The sequence below is a fragment of the Grus americana genome, chromosome 11 (genome assembly GCF_028858705.1).
Source record: "Grus americana isolate bGruAme1 chromosome 11, bGruAme1.mat, whole genome shotgun sequence".
Lineage (NCBI taxonomy): Eukaryota > Metazoa > Chordata > Aves > Gruiformes > Gruidae > Grus > Grus americana.
Genome location: NC_072862.1, coordinates 20,870,400 through 20,895,124, shown reverse-complemented (window position 1 = coordinate 20,895,124; position 24,725 = coordinate 20,870,400). Strand labels below are relative to the sequence as shown.

Here is a 24,725-nt window from a genome sequence, read left to right as displayed (position 1 = left end):
CTAAGCATAATCATGCTACCGGGGCGGGGGGGGGGGGGGGGGGGGGGAAGAAAAAAATCACAGTTTCCACACAAACAGAGAGAACTTGCACACAACAACTACACTTGGAAGCCTGGATAATGTGAACATAGTATTGTTGAACCAACTTTTATTTTTCCTTCATGCATATGTGAGGTAAACACTCGAGTATAGACCCACTGTTCTAGCCATTTAACTTTTTAATATATATAAAACATGTAATAAAATAATGTATTGATTGTTGGGTTGAATTGAATTACATTTTTAAACAGCAAGCTCTTTCATTTTCTGTGTCTCGGTTGTAAAACTGTGAAGTTAAATGCTGAAAGTGACACAATTTACGCCATATATGCAGTCTTTAAACTAGGTCAGCTGACTTATGCCAGGGCTTATCTAATGTTATTAACCCTTTATGCCAGGATCAATCTAATGTCATTAACCACCTGACAGTAAGAACACAGGTGAAAATGAGCTACAAGCCTATCAGGGACAGTGCAAATTGCTTTCCTAGTAGGGAATGAGAGGAACAGAGTGAGGAGCATTGCAGAGTGGGGACAATGTGGTCCTCTGTGGGTGGGCAAAGGGAGGATGCTGTCTATATCCCAGTGACCTACCAGTTCTGAGAAGAAGTGAAGGTTTGTGCTGGTTTACTGCTGAAAAAACCATAACTTTTTGGAAGGGGGGTGGGAGGGGCAGAGAGGAAAAAACAGAATGGCAAAAACGTGATCTGTTGGCAAATGTTTTATGACTAAGTATGAGTTCTATCCTTCTACTTCCATGTAGTCCATGAGCGAAATTTTAGCAATTCTTAGAGGGGAGACCAAAACACAGGCAGAGGCAGAAAAGGTGCAAGCAGGGATTGTGAAAACTCCTCCACACACATTTGAAATGGTTTGGTGGTTGGTATGTGTATCTTTTTACATGTAAATATGCTGCACATTATTGGTTGGCCTAATACACCGCTAATTTGTCAAGCTTTAATTCCTCTTTAATTTGCAGACTACATTTTAGTAGTGGCATGGGGGTCACAGCGTTACAGCTGTGGGATCTAGCTGATCCTGTGCTTGGAGTTATCCAAGTTGTACAGAACTTCAGCACATTTGAGAAAGAGGCTGACTAGTATTTTGATCTTTGACCTCTGTCTTGTTTATGTTCTCCAAATTTGGATATTTATCATCTTTCAAAAATCCTAGTAGCAGAATTAAGTCATGCCATCTTCAGATACATGGCCTTCGAGCAGTCCAAATACTCTCCCTTCTTTTTTATATTTGATAACAGCAAGGCACAGTACAAAAAGTGGTTCATGTGACTGCTTATGTTCAAAATAAGAGGATTGGCGTGGTAGAGAACAGCTTGTCCAGATTTTAGAAGGTTTTAGGAAGTTGGCAGAGGTACAAGACAAGAATAAGATAGGAAGAATAAATTTTACACACTACAGTCACATAGGGTACCTAACACCTCTTTGACAGAGCACATGGAATTATAAACCAGGGTTTAATGGGAGCTGAATGTCTTGAATAGTGCTGTGCTATGTGATGGTTCTGTATAGTGAACAAACAGACTGAGATAAGAGATTCATTTGCATTACTAAAGATAGGATTTGAACTCATGGAGAAGAGGTGACATTAATTCCCTCCTTATCTATGCCTTTATATCTTGTCTTTTAAAGTGCAAAGAAATTAGTCTAAACAATGAAAAAACAGTATGTTTTGTTAAGGCAATCTTAAAAACATGTTACTGTATTGTCCTATTTTACATCAGGAAACTTTCTGTAACATGCTTACTTTATAGTATGGGTGGATATGGTGACATTTTCTGCAAAGCTACCTATTATTTCTGCTATCTAAATAAAAATAACAGTCACCTCATTCAGTTGCAAATGTTTGCTGTATCTTATCAACTAACAAAATAATTTCATTCTTTTGAATACAGCCACTTCTTATTGCATAGGTTTAGGTTCTATTTGCCAGCTGGATTTTTTTTAATAAAGGTAAATAAAAAGGGTTGCAATTTGATACTATGCTTGAACGGATCCAGCAGAATCCAATGAAAGTAAAACTTTTCAAGTCACACAAACTGTATTTAAGCTTCTGCAGGTTAGCAAGGGAGGAACTGATTTCAATTTATGAGGCTCCAAGTTCTGTAGTGGGGAAAACATCTATATTGCATTTAATAACAAAAGTTGGCATCTAATTTGCATTTAATATCAAGTTTTTAGTCTAGCTAGCTAGCTGACTAACATCTCACACTTTAGGTTGTATTTGAAAGCCAGTTATGAAAACTTGCCTGCCATGACCTGACTTTGGTACTGTATTTGATCCATGGAAAGAAAACCCTACACTACCATCTCTTGTTTAGATGTGTTTACACAACAATCTGAAGATATGATTGCAAAATGTACGATCAGCCAACAGTCGTATCACTTTGTGTGAAGATCTATGGCAAAGTTTTGGCATGGACTGTTTGAGTTTTACAGGAACTTCTAGATGTTACTAGAATAGCTTCTATTTCTTCATAGTGAGTTTTATTGGAAATATTAGCTTAGAACTAGTTCGGAGCTGCGGAGACCTAAAGTAGTTAAACTTTGGAATGCAGTGGCAATGTAAGGGCCAAACTTTGGCAAATCCCTGAAGCTGAGCATACGTAAAGTTAGCTTTCCAATAAGTTTTCTTCACTAAGTGGCTGTGGAAAACTACCATCTTTTCTTAAAATTTCTCTACAGAGTTGTATATATCTTTTCCAATAATTTTTCAATTGAGGAGAAACTCTCTCCCCAACTTTAAATTTTGCATATTTAGCTTGGTATCCAGAAAAAAATTACTATTTTTTTAGTGTCACACCTCGTTCAGTGACAGAATTTCTGCATTACAATATAATTAAAAATCTTGTTCACAGTCTGTCCCCCAATGCATCAAATTACTGCTTACAGGAACAAAACTTGCTTCTTTCATTATGTTACTGGAAACAAAGGTAGAGGGTTTGTTGGATACAAAGGTGGCATTTTAATTTATATATAATACTACTGTATTTAAGCTAAGAACTGAAAAAATATTATTTACCCAGACTTACATGGCCCAACAGCAACAAATTCTTTTAATACATGCTTAAGTTCAAGATTTGAAGTAATATCTGGTGTAAAAATGTTTAGGGGCTCTGCTGAAACAAAGCCCACATTACTTTTTTGAAGATAAAATAAAGCGGATGAACTTTGTATAATGTCGTTATGGCTGTACAGCATGTAAAAGCAGGGACATACCCATGATGGATAGAACCTAGAAAGTGTTGGTTTATTATGAACTATGTTGAGTTCATGTAATGATATTTTTTTATGATACTGACAATGCCAAGGGAAGACAAACAGTGTGATACAGCTCCCTTTTCTCACAGTAATGGAGACAACAGAAAAAAATGAACTGCTTTTAAACAAAAGACTGTGGGGACAACACTTCAGGACATTTTTGACATTGCTATAAGTTTCCACTTCTTTCTTCTCTGTAGCTGTAATAGAAAAAACTCTTCAGTTTCATCCCACCTTGAAAGTTAGATTTATTATACTGCATCAGGCAAGAAAAATAAAAGAAATAAATAGAATTTTAGATACTACAATTTGTTCCCATCAGAAGAAAAAGATGAAGTTCAGAATCTCACTCCTAAGTACAACAATCTAGGTAAAATACACAAGGCCTCTTAAGCATCAACAGATGTATTATGGTTGGTAGTGTGTGGGCTTATACTCGAATGTTTACCTGGCTTCATATAAGCCAAGTATCTTGAGTTTGGTTCACATTCATTTCAGGCTCAAGGTTAAAGACTCACAACCTCTTTTTATTTCACTCTCTCCTGCTGAACCCTTTTGTCCAATGTTCTCTAGCCCTCTGGGAAAACAAACACATTTAATATTCAGACAGTAGAGAGTAGGGCACTGCAAGAGCAAATAAATTCAATACTGAAAGATCAGTAAGGTGATTATTATAAAATTGTAAACAAGAGGTCAATTTTGCAAAGAGATGCCAACTCTTATGTGTAACTGATACTATTCTATATCAAGACTATACAAAGGTAAATGAGTTTGGTCCAGTACTATTCCATACGTAAAGTACTATTGCATATGTAAAGCTTTGAATTAGAAGACATATGTTCAGTATATTTGTTTGTATTTATTTTTGAATATCCCAGGTTCAGGTGAGTAAAATTAGATTAGGTATCCACAGGAGAAGTCACCTGTAAATGTTGTGGCTAGTATGTTCTGGATTGTATGATGCAGAAGTTGAGCAAATTCAAAGATAAAATTAAAGAAGCAATAATTTTAGAAAATTTCTAGGTTTCTGCTTTAATGAGTGAAACAGATGCATAACATTATCTCTGCTACTCTCTTTCTACATAAATATGCAGTAATCCACTAAGTGCTGCTTAAAAGTCAAACCACATGTAGCAAGAGGAAAACAGAATACCTACATATCCTGTGAAATCCTCAGGCCTGATTCTCATTTCACAAAAGGTTTGCATAGTTATTATTCCACTGAATTTTAGAGCATAAGATCAGAACCATGTGCAGGGCTTCCACTTTCCATAGTGTGTATCCTTTATTATAGGATTGTTGCAAAATTATAGAGTTTGACATTTTGGTATCAGATTTGGCAAGGTTTAAATATATTATACAACCCTTTTAAAGAACATATTTCTGAGTCTGAACCTTCCTGCCATGCCATATCTCCAGTTGAGGTCTTGGGTTTATATTTAGACTTTAAACCTAGTTAGTTTTCCTACAGGGAAGATATACAGAAGTTGATTTTGATCTTGCATATCCCACCAGGATTGTGAAATCTTGGTTATAACCAGTGGGAGCTTGTAAGCTTTAGTATGGTATCTCTCTCTATCAGGTGACAGTTTAACGATGATCCCAAATGGTGCAACTTTTACAAAGGTAATTTTAGATGTGGACTTCGTTTAAAGTCATGTTCTGCTTGTTCTATTTCCTCATGTGATAGTTATACCATGTTGCCACAGAAAGCAACTGACATTTTCCCTAAGTCTGGTGTGCCCACTTGACTTGGTCTATGATCTGCATATAGATCAATATTGGACAGTAATCTTTGCCTTAACAATTATTAAAATAGAGGGTTTTTAAATCTTTTCTTAAGAAATTTGTTCCCATTTTTCTTCATGAGAAAATTTGATCCAAACTTAAGATTTTACCGTAGGTTTTAGTTGTAAAGTCTGTCCAACTGAATGATGATTACATTTATTGTACACTAAATATGTAAGAAATATAGAAAAACAAAAGTAACAGTAAATAATTTTTTTTTATATATAAAAGAATCTGATTTTCATACCCAACAGATTACAAATAGCTAAACTAAGCTCTCTCCTTAAAATTATCTCTTGGTAAAGGGACTGAAATACACACTAGAATTAAGCTTGCTGAATGTCTTAGATTAGTTTGACACAATTTGCAGATGCTTATGCCCTTGTGCCACTCTGGGGCAAATGTTGCATGTGTAAGGCTTCTACCTAAAAATGACAGTTTCTTGGCAAGTCTGATAAATTTCAACTGTTTTTTAATTAAAGGGAGAATAAAACAAAAGTCTTCCCATGCAAATTAGTGCCATGTTTGAAGACTGTAGCCCCCTCCAAAAAGTGAAGCAAAAATACAGCCTTAAGGGTGCTATGCTCTTCTTTTGCTTGAAAACATTTTTAAAAAAACAAACGAGCAAACAAACAAAGAACCCCCAAAAAACCCCTTCAGAGATCTGTATGATGGAAAAATACTTCTGAGAATATTTCGTGATTGTTTGGTAAGATTTTAACTGGCTGCTATGAAAATTGGAGTAATCACTGTATTTTTTCCTGCATCATCCTTACAACTGGCTTGTTTGAGGCCACTGATGCAAGAGTTAATACAATAAAAAGTTGTAAGTGATTCTATAAAATATTCACTTCTAAAAATCTCAGACAAAAATAACAGACCTCAACAGAACAAAGAAAAAGGAACCTGCAAATACAGAAACTACAGCAGATTCATGATCTGGGAAGTTGCCTTTTGGTGGAGTTTGGTTTTGTTTGTTTGTTGTTCCTCTAATGTTTCTTACACTTAATGATATTTTAATTGTAACCTTTTATGAAAGAAAGGATTTTTTTATTTTATTTTTGGTAAGGGACCTGCAGTTGCTGGCTGCTTCCACTTAGGAATGGTATTAACTATATATGAGAACAGGAGGAAGGAGGAAGAGCAAGTACAAAGGAATATTAAATGTGCATCTGTCTTGGAAAACGTGAAACCACGTTCTTTTGAAGGGGTTACCTACTGATAATATAAACAATATCTGAGAACTAGATATAAACAGATTAGGATAAAGAATAATTCATTTCTTTTGTGTACAGTTAGATCTCATCCTCTACCTAATTAGCCAACGTATGACAAAGGCTTTAAGCATACACTTAATTTTAAGCACAAGCTAACATTTTGTGTTACTAATTCTGAGCTTCAAAAGTAAAAAAGATGCTCCGTTGCCCCACTGGATCTGTTTTTGTTTTCCCAAAATAAAATGTAGAAAGAAATGCATATAAAATATATATCCACCAAAGCTGGTAAGGGATAGCCTGCTATCTAAAACCACTTTTAACTCTGTAGTGTGGTAGCTTTCCAATGATAGAAGACTGTGTGTGCATATGTGTGTCTCTGTGTTCAGGCACATTATACAACAAAACCTGAGAACTTGGCTGAGATCATATTGCATACAGAGCCTTATTTTTCCTATGTTTTCATTTTCTGTAGCTTAAATGTGTGCATATTAAGTTTGCGTTTAAATATTTTTTCTACTTTTATCAGAGTATATAAAATGCCAGGTTTCAATCTGCAGAAGTTTTCACTATGTTTATTTAAAGCTGCAACGCTTTTCAAAAGACATAAGAGATTAATAATATGGACCTTATTGTTATCAGTTAATGCTGACATCCAGAAATGTCTAATTTGTTATTGGCAAAAACACCACAACACCAAAAAAATATCAGCATAACTAGGGAAACTTTAGTACTGTAGTAAATATTCCTTTGTATTAATTGCTTTTAATTAAGGTATTCCGCAACACTGGGAAAGTTTTGAATGTGCCACATTTATGAATAGCTGAAAATTTCAGGTAATAACTTGCTAATTTGTTTCACAAACTAGTGTAGATGTGGCTGCATTTGACAGGCAGATTTCTTTTGAAGAATGCACTAACCTTTGAATCAAACATTCATCTGCCCAAAAATACTAGAAAAAGTACATTTTTTTTAAAAATTCCAAAATGTTATTATAAATCTGTAGAAGATATCTCACAGATTGATAAGGTGTCACAAGGAACTATATATTAAAAAGCTACACAGTTAGTAAAGAACTGCATAAATGCTCTTTTAAAACAGATGTACATATTCTTATTGATAGAGCACCATGTGACACATTTTTTAAGTTTTGCTATCAGAACCTCTGCATTTTCAGCACCCAAAATGACACCTGAAATATCCCAATTGTTGCAACGTGCTGAACACCATTTTTCTGAGAATGCACGTTCCTGACAGTATCTTATATTGGGCCCTTTTAAGTATTAGACCCTTTTGTCTTTGCTATATGCTTAAGGTTTTCCCTTGATACTCCCCGTAATATCTTGCCATATGCACTATTTTTAAGATCCCTGAAGAGAGGGAAAGGCTTCAAAATCAGAGGTACAATTATGCCATTATTCCCTCCCACCCCATAGGAAGATGGTAATAATTTAGGATTTATTTCATTCTGAGCATCTAAGAGGAAAGAAGTCAGTCCTGTCCCACCACATACATTTTAAGCAAGGAGCTGAAAAGTAGACCTAGGTGTGCATTTTGCAACTGAAATTTTCTCAGAAAATGCCAATTCACAAAAACACACCCCATTTCTATGAAATTTTGACTAGGAAAGGCTTTCCAGGTTCTGGAAGATGAACAACCACCTGTAAATACACAATTTAAAAATAAAACACTTTTTTTTTGCTTTTTCACTATCATTCTTTACGTTTATCATGTCATTGTATTAATAAATCAAAACTTTCCCTACGGGTTATAATTTGAAGCACAAACTGTTTTGATATTGAACAGACATTATACTGCAGTAATAAAATACTAACAGTCCAGAATAACCACCTTAAAAGGCCCAGTCCCTAATTGTTCTCTGCTATGGAGATACATATCTCAGAGTAGTTTAACAAATCAATCATACTTTTTTTTATTTTACTGAATAAATGTGGTTATAACTGATGACCTCCATAGACCTGTTTTATTTTTCCAAATAAAGAGAGACACCAAAGACTGTAGCAGATGATGCTTCCTCCTGTTAATTAACTTCAGCCCATAACCTGGTGAGACCTCTGTCAAGACACAAGACTATTCAATTCTCAGTTGCTTTGCTGCAGTGGGGAGAAGAAAGCTAAGATAAATTGTCTATTTTAATTTTATTAGAATTATCCTTTCAGATTGCTGGCTACAGGCTGTTATTGAAACATTTACCAGAGCAGAACGTGTTGCGCTGTTTTCTGCTCCAATGTAGAAATGTTATTATGGGAAATCACTCCCTGGATGAAAGGTTGGTTTGTGTGTGGTGTGTGGTGTTTTGTGTCCTGCTAAGCATGGAAATGAGAGAACGTGGGCTCTGAGTTCTCAGAAGCAGGTTACGGTGCCTGTGGCACAGCAGTGGCACGCAGCTCAGTGTCTTTGCTTCTCTTGATTGTGCCGCTGCCCTGAAATGGTTGGTGCTGTGGGAGTAAAAATTATCAGGCCAAACTTCCACCAAGAAAAGACAGAAAGGGGTACAAATTTTCTCCAGGGATCAACCGCCAAAGTTGGAACCTTAATGGCTCTTTGGGTTCTTAGCAAAAGCAAAGTTTCTCCTTTGACTTTTAATTCCAACAAAACTTCTAATGCATGTCTAAAACCTGTTTCCACTTCATGTTCAAATACCGAGGGGGTTTGCACTCAAACTGAATGGAACGGTCAAGCTTCCTTTTTTTTCTCCAGGAGTTCTGGAATTTTATTTCCTTCTCCTGTGTGCCTTGTTTCTGTCTGCCTTCCCTCTCTCTGTTGGCCAGACAGAAAAGACTGGCTTCTTGTCTCTTTGGCCAACTTTTCACTAAAACTTGCATAAGGAATATATCGCATTGTTTTGTAAAGTGAGAGACAAGGTTGTAAACTGAGTTCTATAAATTTAAATACTCTTTTACTGCTGGCTATGCTATAAGACAAGATAGCTACTTATAGTCCTGAATAAATAAAATAAATTTTAAAAAAACATCAACAAAGTTAGAGCTGTAAGAGTCTTCCTGAGTAACTGGAATTTTACTGTTAGCGAGGCAGCCCTTTGTTAGCAGCAGCTTGAAAATTTTTATTCACTACCTCTTCACTAGATGCTTTGCATCTAAAAGAAAGCTGTGTCAGGATTTCAGTGTTTAGAAACCTGCTTCTTTTAACAAGGAAATTTGTTGCCACGCTTATTTTGTTGTTTCAACACTGTCCTTTAACTTTTCCAGCTCCCTCCTTCCTTAATGCTTACCTCCCAATGAATTTAGAGATAACAATTCTACTCTTTCATCATTCATGTAAACCTTATTGCCTTAGCCTTGCATCACAAACTAGATTCTCTATTTCCTTGTTCATTCCTGTACCTGTGCTAATTAGAGTACATCTTTCTTGGGCACGAGCGTCCTGTATTATACATAGTCTTCCAGATGGAACAATCTGTTATCTGACAAGCAGTATTGCTCAATATAAGATATTTGTAGAATCATTTAAAGTATATATTTTATAAGCAGTAGAAAATATATCCAATCAGATTGAGAAAACACGACACAGAATCCTCAAATAAAATCAGAATCTCCATACGCTGGATAAAAAATTCCTGTCCTACCAGTAAGTTAACAAAACTTGCAATGAGATATGGAGAGCATCTACTGTACACAAAGTAATCATTGTTATGTGTTTCTGGCCATGTGTGAACTAATAAACATTAACAGGACAAAATGGGAAAGGGCAAAGTAGCTCAGTCTCAAATGACTGCTACATAAGTTGGCATCTCTGTAGGTCTGATGCATTAAGAATACACACTCACGCCCAGCCGCAGCAGCAGATGTGCTGGTAGGAGAGGAAAGAGCATTGGATAACGATACGTGACTAGGGCTAGAAATATTGGTTACATCCTGGGTCTGGCTTGTGACGGAGGACTGTCTCCTTAGAGCCCCCTGAAAGGAAGTGCCACTCTTGAAAGTATTGACTACTTCGATCTGTAATGGAGGAAAGAATGAGACAAGTTGCTTAAAGTATGGATACAGTTGCATAACTGACAGGAATAATAATGAAAAACAATAAATCAACCGTGCACACAGTTTTACTTCAATTGAAATAAATACTTTTAAGAGTTCCTTTTAATGTTTTTAGATATGATATGATCCAAATTTTCTGCCTGGATAAAATGAAACAGCTCCACACGAGACAGTGGAGCTGCATCGGTTTGAACAACTAGAAGATTTGAAATAACAATCTTTAATTTTTAACCATTTTATTTATATATAAATACTTGGAATACTTGATGTAGCTAATCTCTACTTTTTTCCTACTGAGAATAAAATTACTGTTATTTCTCTCTATGTGTTCTTACAGAGGGAGGAAAATTCAGTCACTTAATTGGAATTTGGGGGGGCCGGGAGGGGAAGGGATGGCACCCAACCAAACAAAAAAGCCTTTAAAATATTCAGAATACTGCTCCATTTTGTCTATAAAACCAGGGTTGTCAGTATACTAGCTTGATAAAAAAGAAAGTATTCCAATATTTTATCTGACTTGTTCTGTAATGAAATTTTGTATGCATTAAGCATGGTGACAATGGATACTGTTCTTATATAACTACCGATTTTAAAATGTTAATAATTTACCTTTATACAGAGCACTTAAAATCACACAGAAAATGATGTGGAACTGGAATGATTATTGCAGCAAATAACATCACAATTTTCTGCTTGTTGTTTTCATATGTCTATTGTATGCACTGTTTGATCTATCCATCCTGAATACCTTCCTGAGTGCTTTATTCATCACCACAGAAGATGAGTTAAAAAAAAAGCTGAGTATTTCAAGGCATTCTTTGTCACCAGTATAACCCAATAAAAAGCAGGCTCCGTGTACAAACATAAAGCCAGGGATTGGCAGTAGATAATATCAAGGAGTAAATATACGCTACAAATCCGTACACACCAAAATGTCCTCTTTGTTACATTAGTACGACCACAACATGACAAAGCAGCAGTAGTAGTATCAATTAGAAGAATTCAAACAACTGCTTGTTTAAATAACCCACTACTCCCAGATTTGTATCTTGCAACCCAGATTGCTGAAGATACACAGCCTAGAAAGTAGCTGGGAGAAGGTAAAGTGGTATATTTATCAATTAAAACAGCACAAATCTTGGTGCAAGCCCTCCTAAACTTTCCAAATTGAAAGCACTGTAATAAATTTTCTGCTGTAGTTGGTCTTAGGGATAAACAAATTCCTATGGCTTCATCTTTAATAGTATGGATGTATTCCCTCCCATAATCTTATCTTTGGACATCATTGTTTATTTTCCTGCAGGTTTTTATGGGAATAATCATATCACAGCCAGCTGTAAAAGGGATCAAAGGTTACTGCTGTAAAATTGTCACACTGAACTTTTACTATTCAAACATGAAACAGCTGATTTGTTCACTGACCCACTGTTTGAGAGTCCTGTTTACAACATCCATTTAAATGTGCACACTGATAGATGTACAGTATTAAGCAGTCATCACAACATTTTACAGCTTTGCTCTCAGTGTTTTCTGCAGCAGGCTTATTTTCAATTACATGTCCAATACAAATATCACAGTAAAAAAAACACAATATGAGGCGAGTTAGTATATAGAATAGGGGTACAAGTGAATCATTAGCTAAGGTTCACGTTGGCATCTAGAAAAAAACATATGGCTCAAACCATTGATTATATATGAAGGCATATTAAATACTCACCTGAAATGTTCACTGTACAAAAGTAGAATTAAATACAGATCTTGGGTTTTCGTGATCTAACACAGGTGACAGAGCACTCTTCAAAAGAGACCATTCAAAAAAGATTTTAAAGACTCTTACTGAGAGCATGAAGTGCGTATCACTGTGGAAGACACAGATGATAAATCCTAAGCCAAAGGGCATTTCTAGATGTACAAATGTCTTCCTAATAAACTGAAAGGAAAGACCTTAGTATAAGAATGAAAAGATAAGGGAAGATCCGTATTTAATAGTTTCTCCGGAGAACAAGAATTACAGGTATGTAATTTACTCGTTCTCCTGAAGAAAGTAACTACAGATCTTCATGGATATAATTTGTAGGGGGAGGATGACAACCTTTTCAGAATCTTAAAAGCTGAAAATACAGGGCAGTGTTCTGCCTGAAGCCAAGAAGGAAGAGAAGAACTTGGCTCAAAAGTTTGTCTTCAAAAACCGGAAAACAACAAAGGAGAAAGAATTCATATAAGTAAATAAACAGTGCATTTTAAAATAAGATGTTATTTTTAAGTACAAAAGAATGCATTTATTTAGAACAATTCAAGTTACGAAAAAGGAGAAAGTAAATAAGAAGTCATACATCATGAAAAGTGTGAAAAATTTCCAAAAAATATAGGATGCAATCTTGTTTTGATTATAGGCCTTTAGGTAGAGAAAAAAAAATACTGTTCTACATTTGAAGCATATTTGAAAGGTTGGAATTTTTCACCTCTTATTTTTCTGTATGTTCTACACTCTAGAAGATCCATATTTGTGAGGTATGAACAGCTAATAAAAATATCAGTGATTAGCAGTTAAAAAAATAATTTAAAAAAAGGATCTTATACTAGCTGAAGAGTCTTGACAGAACAGGTTTTCAGCAAGCGTTTCTGTTGTCATTAATGTTAACAGGACTCAGGTATCATTCACCTAATGACCAGGATATTATTTTAAAAAAACCTCAGCAAACAAACAACTTTTCTGCATGAAAGAAACCAGCTTCCATTCCACTTACACTGGGCTACTGCAATTTTTCTATATTAAAAGCTATATGGAAAGCCATACAATGAGGTGCTAGTTTCTCAAAACCACTTGCCAGGAGTGACTTCCATTGCTAGAGAGTTTGCACTGGTTCAAAAGAAAAGTTTCAATGCAAAAAGGAAGGGAAAAAAAATGCAGTACAACACCTCTATGTATTTTTTAGTATCTAAAAAGGAATAATCTTTTTTTCAGTAGCAGTTAAGATGGTACCTGTATATTTTTATGGTTTTGCTTTTATTAAAACATTTCTAGACAGTTATTTCCCACCTTAAGCAGGTAAAGCAAACTGAATTACTGGATGAACGAAGCAGAGGAGGAAAGAATTGGGCCCAGCGTTCTAAAAATCTGACACGCAGCTTGAAAAGTTTTCAAACCTCCACATTTAACAATTTTTCCATACTAAAATGTGAGCTTACTACATAAACTTTTCACTATACAATTAAAAAAGATGCAATGATTTTCCGTTGTTACTCAGATTATACAGTTTTGCCTGAAGGTGAACTTGCTGAACTTTCCAAAGGCTATTAGATCTGTGAAGATGGTAAGATCAGTCTTCTCTCAACTCTTTTATTCCTTCAGAATGAAGAATTTGTGAGAACTGCAATAAAGACTTGGAAAAAATTGCTGAAAACTAGCAGAGTTTGAAAAGTCCTGTCTTTTATGCAATTTGAGATCACCTTTATATCTTTCTGAAACTTGCATAACTAGGATGAGTTATTTGTGAAACTTCATATATCAGTGGTCTTCTGAGAGAGCTATCCAGTCAGGAAACATTCTTCCATTCAGAGAAGAACATGCATCCATCCAGAGAAGCCCTACAGTACATTTATAAGACAACAAAATATCTACATGAACAAAAGTGGACAATAAAAGAAAATCAGAAGTAGATAGCCAGTATCTTTGACTAAGTTATGTGCATTTCTCATACACCTTTCTTTAAAGTAAATTCACGCATGTCTTCATAGTAATATGTCTGACATTTCAGTATGAAGAATCAACAGTAGAAATCCTTTCTGTGGTGTTTTCGTTTGAACCCTCTGTTTTGAGAGAGGGCATGAAAAAGAAAAAAAAAATAAAGTTTTTGTCAGTTTGGATGAGTTTTTATTGGAGCATTACAAGGGAGATCTGTCAATTATCTGGAAAAAACTCCAAACCTATCATAGATTCTTCGTAACTGTTTTAGGAGTGAAGGCTTTTGTTGAGTGCTGTGGCTATCTGTCCAGTAATGACTGAATAGAAAATAAACCAAAATAAACTAATATACAGCACGAGTGTATGATGGTGGAAACTCGTCTTATTAGGATTTGAATGATCAAGCTAGTTGTGAGAGAGTCTAGAGTTTATTCCTAATCTTACTGTCATCCTCTTATACATATAAAGTGAGGGGATGCTCTACCTTCTTCTTCCGCATCTCCAGAAGTGCATTAGACATCAGAGGATTCTTGCAAATCCTCCAGCTCCCCAAGGATGCTACAGACATCCTCATCTTCTTCCATCAACTCTTCTTTAGCTGGCTTCCTGAGAAATGTAGTACAAGTGTATGAATTCATTTGGATGGGCCACAACACACAGTGCATAAAAATGCACTCAACTCAAGGTCCATCCAACAATGGATCTAATTTGGCCTGCATATGAGTTCATCACTCTCCAGTGGACACCTTGGAACTCCTTTTGAATCTGTTGGCCCATTTCCTTTTTTCATTATCATTCCACAGATGTGAAATGGATGTAAAAATCAAAGTCACTGAATAAAATGAGAAAAAAAAATCACAGAGGCCTCTTGGCAGGAGAGAAACAATTCTTCCTACCAAAGATATTTCTACAACTAAGAGCAGAAAGGAAACTAAGATGATGGATGTTAGCAAAGAAATATAATTAATGTTCATTTTGTTTTAAATAGTATAAAAGAATAATAATTTATTTGTGAATTAAGTGGACAAAGATATGCAGAACTAAAAGCTACCTCTCAGACTAGAAAAAGAACTGAAAGGATGTAATTTGCTTTTTTGTGCTTGTAGCTGTTTACACTCACCACAACCAGAAAGACATCCTGACAGAAATGCCAACAGACAACACTCCTCCTGTAGCCATCAGGAAGAAAAGAATGCACATTTAGAGGTCATCTTTTCATAAAGATCACCATTACCTGGGCACCTGTCTGTCACCTTTATACTGTGACAATTTGAATTTTCTCTAATGATGAGTGCTCCTGACTCAACAGAGTCAAGACACACAACCCCAAAGCTGAAGATCCGTATTTAATTACTTACCACGGAACCTTAGGAATCTACCCAAACCCAGTTTCCACCCTCTTTATTTTTTTGTTCTGTGGATGCACTAAAGAGACTGAACTGTTCTAGTTTTAGTTAACTGCTTTCCCCGGTTTTTGTCTAAAATGCATGGCTGCATCTTTTTCTCCAGAAAAAATATATGAATTTGTAGATGGAAAAAGGAAGAATACTGGAATGGCCTGGGTTGGAAGGGAGCATCTAGTTCCCACCCCCTGCCATGGGCAGGGACACCCTCCACCAGCCCAGGTTGCCCAAAGCCCCATCCAGCCTGGCCTTGAACACTGCCAGGGAGCCAGGGGCAGCCACAGCTGCTCTGGGCAACCTGTGCCAGGGCCTCAGCACCCTCACAGGGAAGAATTTCTTCCTAACATCTAATCTAGATCTATCCTTCTTCAGTTTAAAGCCATTTAAGGACAGGAAGGACTGTTTATCTTGAATGAAGACAAAAAGCAAAATCTTCTGAGATAAAAATGTTCTTTAAAAGATTCTTCAAAGAAAAAAAAATTTTTCCTAATTATTCACTTTTTTTCCTTGCAAGCATCATGTAAAACATTCACATCTGATATGTCAAGTACATATCTGTCTTTCAGAGCTGCACTCTTCTGCAAGCTGGCACAAATACTTGATCTTAGAAAGATCAAGTAGAGAGCACTGGAGTGCTATAAAACATGCTACTTCACTGCAATGAAAAAGGCAAAATAGTTCAAATAATTTTTTTAGCACTATAGGACAAATTTTACTAGATATCTTAATCTGTACTGTATTTAGCACCATGATTCAGTGAAAATATTTAGTATATTATAAAATACCATGGATTTTTTGTATTTAGCAAAAGTTGGTGGGTTTTTTTAAATAAAAAGATATTTCTAAGAAATGATCCATAGTAACCAACACATACATTTCAATATTTAATGGATGGTTAGGCCATTACTACTAAAAAGAAATCCAGAACCACATTTGTCTTACCTAATAGGAAAGAAAATCAATTCCTTTTAATCGTGATATAAATATGGTCATGCCAGAACAGAATATTTTTTTTTTAATCAAATGATACTTTATACTTTAGACTCAACAATTTAAATTATTCTGCTATTGCAGAAGTGGCAGCAACAAAAATCTTTTGACAAAATAAACCAGTACGTTTTAGAAAGCCTTCATAACATTTTGTTAGCATTTTCCAAGTAGCACTATTTTATGAGCTGTCATCACTGAAGTAGAAAAAGAATGTCCACTCACAGTACTCAAAAACGTATTCCTGTTTTTGCATATTACCATTTTATAATCTTTTAACTTTATCTCTTCTGCTATACACACACGCCTTTGTTCAGTTCACCTATTTTACTTTTTCATGTGTTCCTCCTTTGAAAACAGTAAAACAATTAACAAGTACCATCGTTCACACACACACTCTGTGGCTTCCCCTATAACATTATCTTGCCTTGATCAAAGATTAAGCATTTTTTTTCTAGACCATGTGGGCATTTACTTTCAGCATACCTGGGTTTGGATTCTGTTGAGCCCTCTGAACCAGAGAATTTGTCCACGTCGAAGTTCTCTCTCTGCATGATCGATTTCTTCAACATCTTCATTGAGTTCTTCTTCAGGGACCTCCTCCTTCTCAGTGAGCCTCCCTGCCTCCTTTAAAAACTTTAGCCTACTTGTTGGGATGGTTGCAATGACCTAAAATTATAAAAAAGTACTGAAAACATAAGCCTCATTCAATAACAACAGTATAATAATCTGCTAATTACAAAAAAGCACTGATATTTTAATGAGATCTATAATCTTTCAGGAAAGCTAAGATAAGCATATTCATAATAGCACTTTACACTCACACAACCCCATGTTAGTCCAAAAACATTTAGTTTACTGTCTAAACAATTAGCATTACTTGCATCATTAAACCATAGTGGCAATACACAGCTATGGAGCAAGTTTAAGGCCGGAGAAAATATTGTCCTTTCTCAAAAACTAAAAGAAGATCTAAGTATTTGAATGTAATTATTGAAAGAAAACTTAGAAAGACTGATACTTCTGCAATTAGAGTTTGGGTATTTCTAATGACTGATAGTAATCTAATGTATGTTAATCTGAGCTGTAGTGGGTTTGCGTGGCAAGATTTTGGCAGCGGGGGGGGCTACAGGGGTGGCTTTCTGCAAGAAGCTGCTAGAAGCTCCCCTGTGTCTGACAGGGCCAATGCCAGCCGGCTCTAAGACGGGCCTGCTGCTGGCGAAGGCCAAGCCAATCAGCGCCTCTGTGATAACATATTTAAGAAGGGAAAAAAACAACTTGGGGGGAGCTTTTGCAGCCAGAGGGAGGAGTGAGAAGATGTGAGAAACTGCAGACACCAAGGTCAGTGCAGAAGGAGGGGCAGGAGGAGCTCCAGGTGCTGGAGCAGAGATCCCCCTGCAGCCCGTGGTGAAGGCCATGGTGAAGCAGGCTGTCCCCCTGCAGCCCATGGAGGAAGGATGAGGGGGTGTAGAGATTCCACCTGCAGCCCGTGGAGGACCCCACGCTGGAGCAGGTGGAGGCACCTGAAGGAGACTGTGGCCTGTGGGAAGCCCACGCTGGAGCAAGCTCCTGGCAGGACCTGTGGAGAGAGGAGCTCCATGCTGGAGCAGGTTTGCTGGCAGGACTTGTGACCCCATGGGGGACCCACGCTGGAGCAGTTTGCTCCTGAAGGTCTGCACCGCATGGGAGAGACCCACGCTGGAGCAGTTCGTGAAGGACTGTAGCCTGTGGGAAGGACTCACATTGGAGAAGTTGGTGGAGGACTGTCTCCCATGAGAGGGACCCCATGCTGGAGCAGGGGCAGCGTGTGAGGAGTCCTGCCCCTGAGGATGAAGAAGCGGCAGAAACACCGTGTGATGAACTGACCACAACCCCCATTCCCCGTCCCCCTGTGCCGCTGACGGGGGAGGAGGTGGAAACCGGGAGTGCAGTTAAGCCCAGGAAGAAGGGAGGGGTGGGGAGAGGTGTTTTAAGATTTGATTTTATTTCTCATTGCTCTGCTCTGTTTTGCTTGGTAATAAATTAGATGAATTTTCTTTCTAAGTTCGGTCTGTTTTGCCCGTGACAACAATTAGTGAGTGATCTCTCCCTGTCCTTATCTTGACCCACAAGCGTTTCGTTATACCTTTTCTCCCCTGTCTAGTTAAGGAGGGGAGTGACAGAGCGGCTCTGGTGGGCACCTGGCCCCCAGCCAGGGTCAACCCACCACAGAGCTGAAAAATAGTTGCATCTCATGCTTATAAATCTTCTCACGCTACATTAGTTCATGTATTCAGCTTCCCTTGGTTTCAGCAACTTGAAAGGCTTTTTTCAGCATTTATCAAAAATGAGATTTTTGAGAGGTGCGTGTTTGACTGTCTCCATGTTGGACTTCTTATAGGGCTATCTCTTACTCTGTGTCCTTATTACTAATAAATTCTGATTAACTCAGCCCCTCTTCTTATTCTCTTTGTCCACCAAAGTGGTCCTTGGAAGTAATTAATATAGGAGATGGCTAATAATCTTTAAAATTTGCAAATACCATAGTTAGACAATGTTATAACCCAGTTATTTTAAGTACATTTCAGTGTTACCCTCTTGAGCAGTCATTTTCTCTTTGTTCCGATTTCTTTTGTCAGCTTGAATAAAAATATGAGCGTATGGCTATTTAAACAAGACATTACCTGGAACATATTGAACGCTTAAAAAAATAATCTACAATTTAACTATTAGACCCATTTAACAAAAAAGTGCTACAATTTTCTTTTTTGTCTTTGTTTCAGCAGTGAGCAATTGCATCTCTGAAGCCCAAATGTGTGAAAGCTGGAGACAGAATTAGACAGTTGCAGGAAAGTTGGTGAGGATATATCTTACAGTTTTGGAAAACTGGAATGGATATAGTGAAGACACATGAAAAGGTACCAAATATTTTCAGGATGAAAACAAACTGTTGAGTTGGTGGAGGGTCTCCTTGAACTTCATGATCCACAACGCCACTTTTATTATGTTATTTTTAAAGACAGATAATGAATTGTCAAAAAACCAAAACAGTTTCTACACTACTACAGAACCTTTTTAAAATGCATTCTGGGGTTTGAAAAACAAGACATAAACCTGGGAAATTAATGAATTGGTGTGATACAAGCAAAAACAGAACAGGAAAAAAAGGGAAAAGGTAAGTGCTAGTTATTTAAATACTTACTGAAACTGCTTCAGCTTCCCAGCTTTCAACATACTATAATGCCAGCACTCTACAGAAAGAAGCTACTTGAGACTGTTTGGTATCTGATGAAACTGATGGTGATGAAGTACTTGCAAGACAGCACACATAGAAACAACTGTATTTGGTAGTGATTAGGTGCGATAGAACATACCTTTCCTTCACCACTTCTCTCAGCCAGGCTGATAGATTCTGCTCTAATTCTTTTCTTAGGGTGTTTACATGTCTTTTTTGTTTATTCATTTGTTTTTCATATCTGCAGACACCTGCCCAGTTCAGGTTACAGCAGTTACTCAGTAGACTGGATGTAGATTAAGGAACTAAATATTCCCAGGAAAATTATTGCAGTTTTAGAAAGTGATCAATAATTCTGGGAATGTAACATGAAATATTTTAGAAAGACTTGGTTTTCAGAAATTATGAGGGCCGCCTTTAAGAAAACTGTCCCTCAAAGCATCTCAGATTGGCTTTCTAGAAATTACACCTTATATCACTTTAAAAAGTGCCAACTTTAACTTCTGAACTTGAAAATCTTGATTGGTTTTAGTGGTTCACAAGAACAGCAAGTTCAGGAGACTGACAAAACAGAGATAACAAATTTGTTTTGTGCTGAACTAGAATTAGTCAGAGCGGGAGAGAAAAGGCTAAGGAAGAGAAGCACCTCTGCTAAAGGAAGATAAATCTCTCTCACTGTAGAGCTCCATGAAGAGAGTACTTGCCACAGACTGTAAATCATGTAAATATTTAAATAATACTTTTTTTTTTTTTTTAGCTTGTGTATTTCTTTTCTGGTCACTAGAGAAACATTTTTTCCCCCCTCTGTATTTATTTTATGTAAAATTGTAGTCTTTTCAGTGATAAAACTGTGAGTATTCCAATACCAGTTTTAATTTAATAGCTAGGCACTCTCAATAAGGCTTGGGCAACTATGCCCATCTTTAAATTGAAAACAGATGCTGATATAATTGTTAGTTTTCGATGATTACATAATAACCACATATAACAAAATTTATAAGCCAAATAGTACGTTGATCAAAGGCTGTGGGAAATTCTTCACAGCTGAATGATCTAATAAACCAGCTAGGTTTTTCCCCCCCTTTCCCTGCTTTTCTTCCCCCCCTCTCAAAATTGGTATTTTCTAATCGGTTGAAAACAAATCTTTCCTTTGCAAGAATTATCAAACTGATTTTAGGTCTTCCTCCTGAAAGCTCATAAATCAAATCCCATCTTCAAGTAATAATTACAGTAGAACAATCTAATAGCGATGGTTTTCAGCAATATATGCATTAAAACTGTCATGACTCTGAGCTTATTTCTGCAAAAAAATCTGAGGTCCAACTGTCCAAAAATTTAATTTTTTCCACAAGAGAACAAATAATCAGTTTTGAAAGCTAGCATCTATTCATTACAATTCCATCAGAACCATTTCAGTATTCAATTGCAGTCAGCAATTTCTTGCCTGTTTCTTCATAGTGGCAAACTAGTTGATCTGTATGTATCTTTACATCTGAGAGGCAAAATGTAACTTCACAATTTTCACATTTTTTTTTACTGTGTCAGGTGACATCAACTTAAATACATTAATAATGCATTCAAAGGTCAAAAGAATTAACATTATTATTAACTTTGCAATATGTATTTGTACATAAAAGAATAATGTACTATTTTAACAATACTGATTGTATCTGTATTACTACTTCCAGACAGATAATCACATAACTTATTTAATTACCTCACTGATACTTGTTTTTACATCTATATATAATTTTATATTAGCTAATGATGACACAGGTTGTAGCAGAATTTTAAAATGACACATGAATTAAACTGCACTTTCCTGCAACTATTATAGGAAAAATAAAAATCCTTTTTCTTTCATCCCCTCTTCCATCCTTTGCGGTAGATGGAGGATCACTGCGGGTGTATGTTAAATGCATTGGACTTAGTCCTACACCAGTAACAAAGCTTCCGTGGATTGATAGAATGACAGTTTCAGCAAGGGAATGAGTGGGTTGCCACAGAACTGGAACTTATTTTCACTTTCAAAAATTTGCCATGGCTGAACACACATGTGCTATATTGGGTACTCTATCGCAGGGAAGGTTCCAATGCATTTGCCCTTACTATACTTCTTGTGTGACTAGAGGACTAGGTAACGAATCAAATGTCTTTCACAAAAAAATCTAACTAAAGACAACCTTGGTGATAACACACCCTGCTTAGGGAAAGAAACATGAAAATTAACAAAAATCAAAAGGAAAAATGGGATAAATTATCCAAACGACTATATCTATTCTTGAAGTACTTAGAGAATACCCTCTATTTCAATGTAAGCTAAATAGGACATTGTGAGAGATCAAGGAAACACTCTAGTAGGATTATAAACAGTATCAGGTCTTTCATTGGTTTATAAAGACAAAAAAAAAGAAATCTGCATATTCCTGAATGCTTACCTGACCCCATACAAGTTCTCCTAATCCAATAAATACACACCACATCCACTGGTCAAGCTGCAGGGGAGAACAGCTAAATGGTTTTCCTCCAAACTGGACAATTACTATCTACAAAGAAAAGCAGAGAAGAAAGGGCAACAAATCACGATGGCAGTTATTTTTGTACATCTTTAGATAAATTTAAGATGTGACCTTGTTATAATGATCAAAATTTATTCTGTATTATCATAGAATCATAGAATGGTTTGGGTTGGAAGGGACCTCACAGATCATCTAGTTCCAACCCCCTGCCATGGACAGGGACATCCTCCACCAGCCCAGGTTGCCCAAAGCCTCATCCAACCTGGCCTCGACTACATAACATCTTTCATCATTGACACTGGTACTGAGAAAATGTGTGAAACCAGGTAGTTTACTATTAGGTGTGCCTCCTACAGCATTTAGATTAAAAAAAATCAACCACAAAACAAAACCAAAAACCAACAACAAAGAAACCCCCAAAACAACAACAAAAAACCCACAGGAAAAAATCCTTAAATTTCTGATGAATTGTTACTAATTCTTGCCCAAGTCATTACCTGAATAGCAAATGTACCCAGTACAATAGTGCAAAAAATAGGATTTCTGAAGATGCCATCAAAGACATTTCTTTCGCCATGGATTTTCCGTGCATTGATTTCATTGAAAAGCTGCATCATGACAAAGGTGTTGAAGATAATGGTGTAATGCTCTGAAGGAGGAGAGTGAAGTGGTGCGTTCCTCCCGCTGTCAATCTTAAACATTTTCTCACCTAGGTATAAGACAAAAATAAAGGTTTCCACCAGAATAAATTAATCAAACTTAAATTTATATTTCCCTTGTTTGCTTTAGCTAGTTGCCTCCTGTGCTCTGCTTTACCAGCTTTCTTTCTGCACTTACTATAATACAGGCAGAATTTATAACACCAGTGAGCAAGACACATCTAAACTTCCAGAGCAAGAAGCTTCCCAAATGATGACTTTTATCTAATAACTCAGTAAACCTATGCAAATAGTTTTCAGTAGTACTTTTCCTCTAACCAAGTAGTAATTAGTCTAAGAAGTCAATTCTTTCTGATGTACTGAACACTTGACACCACTGACCGAATGTTTGTGGTATTCTACAATAATTAGAAGCAACCACTCTTCAGCAGTTTTTACCCATTTGCTAAGCCAGTATAGTGTAACTCTTGAAGAGCATTCAAGTGTATTAATGATAAAACCCACAGATATTCCTGGGTTTAAATAGATTTGGGTTTGATTGTTCTGCTAGTCTGCTTTGAAAGCATACTATCAGGCATTACTCTTTATTTTGATAATTTGACTATCATTTTTAGATCTGACCAATAAAAAAAAGCAAGATAGAACCCATGATGAGTAACTGTAAAAATGAGGTAAGTTTTGAAAAGATACCTGCACCTGAGGGACCTCTCTTTTTATAGAATCATAGAATGGTTTGGTTTGGAAGGGACCTTTAAAGATCATCTAGTCCAATTCCCCTACCTTGGGCAAGGACACCTTCCACTAGACCAGGTTGCTCAAAGCCCCATCCAACCTGACCTTGAACACTTCCAATGATGGAGTATCCACAGTTTCTCTGGGCAACCTGTCCTGTGACTCACCACTCATTTAAAAAAACTTCTTCGTTTTCTCCAATCAAACCTACCCTGTTTTTGTTTAAAACCACTGCCCCTTGTCCTGTCACTACTGACCTTGGTAAAACGTCTCTGTCTTTCTTCTAAGCCCTCTTTATATATTGAAAGGCCACAATAAGGTCTCTCCGGAGCCTTCTCTTCTCCAGGCTGAACAACCCCAACTCTCTCAGCCTGTCTCCATAGCAGAGGTGCTCCAGCCCTCTGAGCATCTTTGTGGCCTCCTCTGGGCTCGCTCCAACAGCTCCATGTCTGTCTTGTCCTGGGGACCCCAGAGCTGGACGCAGTACTGCAGGGGGGACTCACCAGAGCGGAATAGAGGGGGAGAATCCCCTCCCTCAACTTACTGGCCACACTTCTTTTTATGCAGCCCAGGATACAATTGGCTTTCTGGGCTGCAAGTGCATATTGCCAGCTCATGTCCAATTTTTCATCCACTTTCTTATACACAAAGTTTACAGATAACATACAGTTATTGAAAGAGGCATTGTCTTAATGTAAGGATGGGGCAGCCACGTCAAAGTGTAAATAATGAATAAAATAAGAGCAAAGAAGATTATCACAATACTACTCATTTTCATAACCAGTGTTTTGCTAATAAAAGCAAATTAAAACTTGAACATTTTTCTGCTATCCCACTAGCCTTATATTCTGAATTTCTGAAGAAAGAAGAAAGGTTTCCTCAGGTTTTCTCCTGAGGTCATTAATTCCATCACCTAAGTTAACAGTGAGTGTTTTTTTGCCTCAGGATATTTGAGCAGTTCACATTCAAGTCATTGGCAATAATGAGCATATTTCCAAAGAAAGAATTTGGCTTATAGTCTTTTGAGAGAAAGTAGATTTTGATATCACAGATATATCAGTAACACAATATGAGGCCACAAAACTTAGGCTGTGAGAGAGCAGAGATTTTTAAGATTACATATTTCCAGAGAGATAACTCAGTATTGGAAAACATTCCCCTTACTACATATAAATAATAAAGGAAAAAG

The 24,725-nt window shown here is 36.7% G+C and overlaps 1 protein-coding gene across 26 annotated transcripts in view; it reads right to left on the bottom strand.

Moving 5' to 3' along the window:
* ATP2B2 (ATPase plasma membrane Ca2+ transporting 2) overlaps positions 1 to 24,725 on the bottom strand; it is a 427,949-nt gene that overhangs the window by 4,123 nt on the left and 399,101 nt on the right. For 20 of the 26 annotated variants that reach the window (XM_054838316.1, XM_054838328.1, XM_054838305.1 and 17 more), the window contains 3 exons: positions 22,643 to 22,854; positions 22,065 to 22,172; positions 16,899 to 17,081 (listed from right to left, as the gene is read on the bottom strand). In XM_054838316.1, the coding sequence (XP_054694291.1) occupies positions 16,899 to 17,081; positions 22,065 to 22,172; positions 22,643 to 22,854 (503 nt within the window). Of the gene's footprint in view, positions 1 to 3,837; positions 3,894 to 10,126; positions 10,299 to 16,898; positions 17,082 to 22,064; positions 22,173 to 22,642; positions 22,855 to 24,725 lie in introns of all 26 variants that reach the window. The other 6 variants (XM_054838324.1, XM_054838323.1, XM_054838331.1 and 3 more) reach the window with 2 other exon arrangements.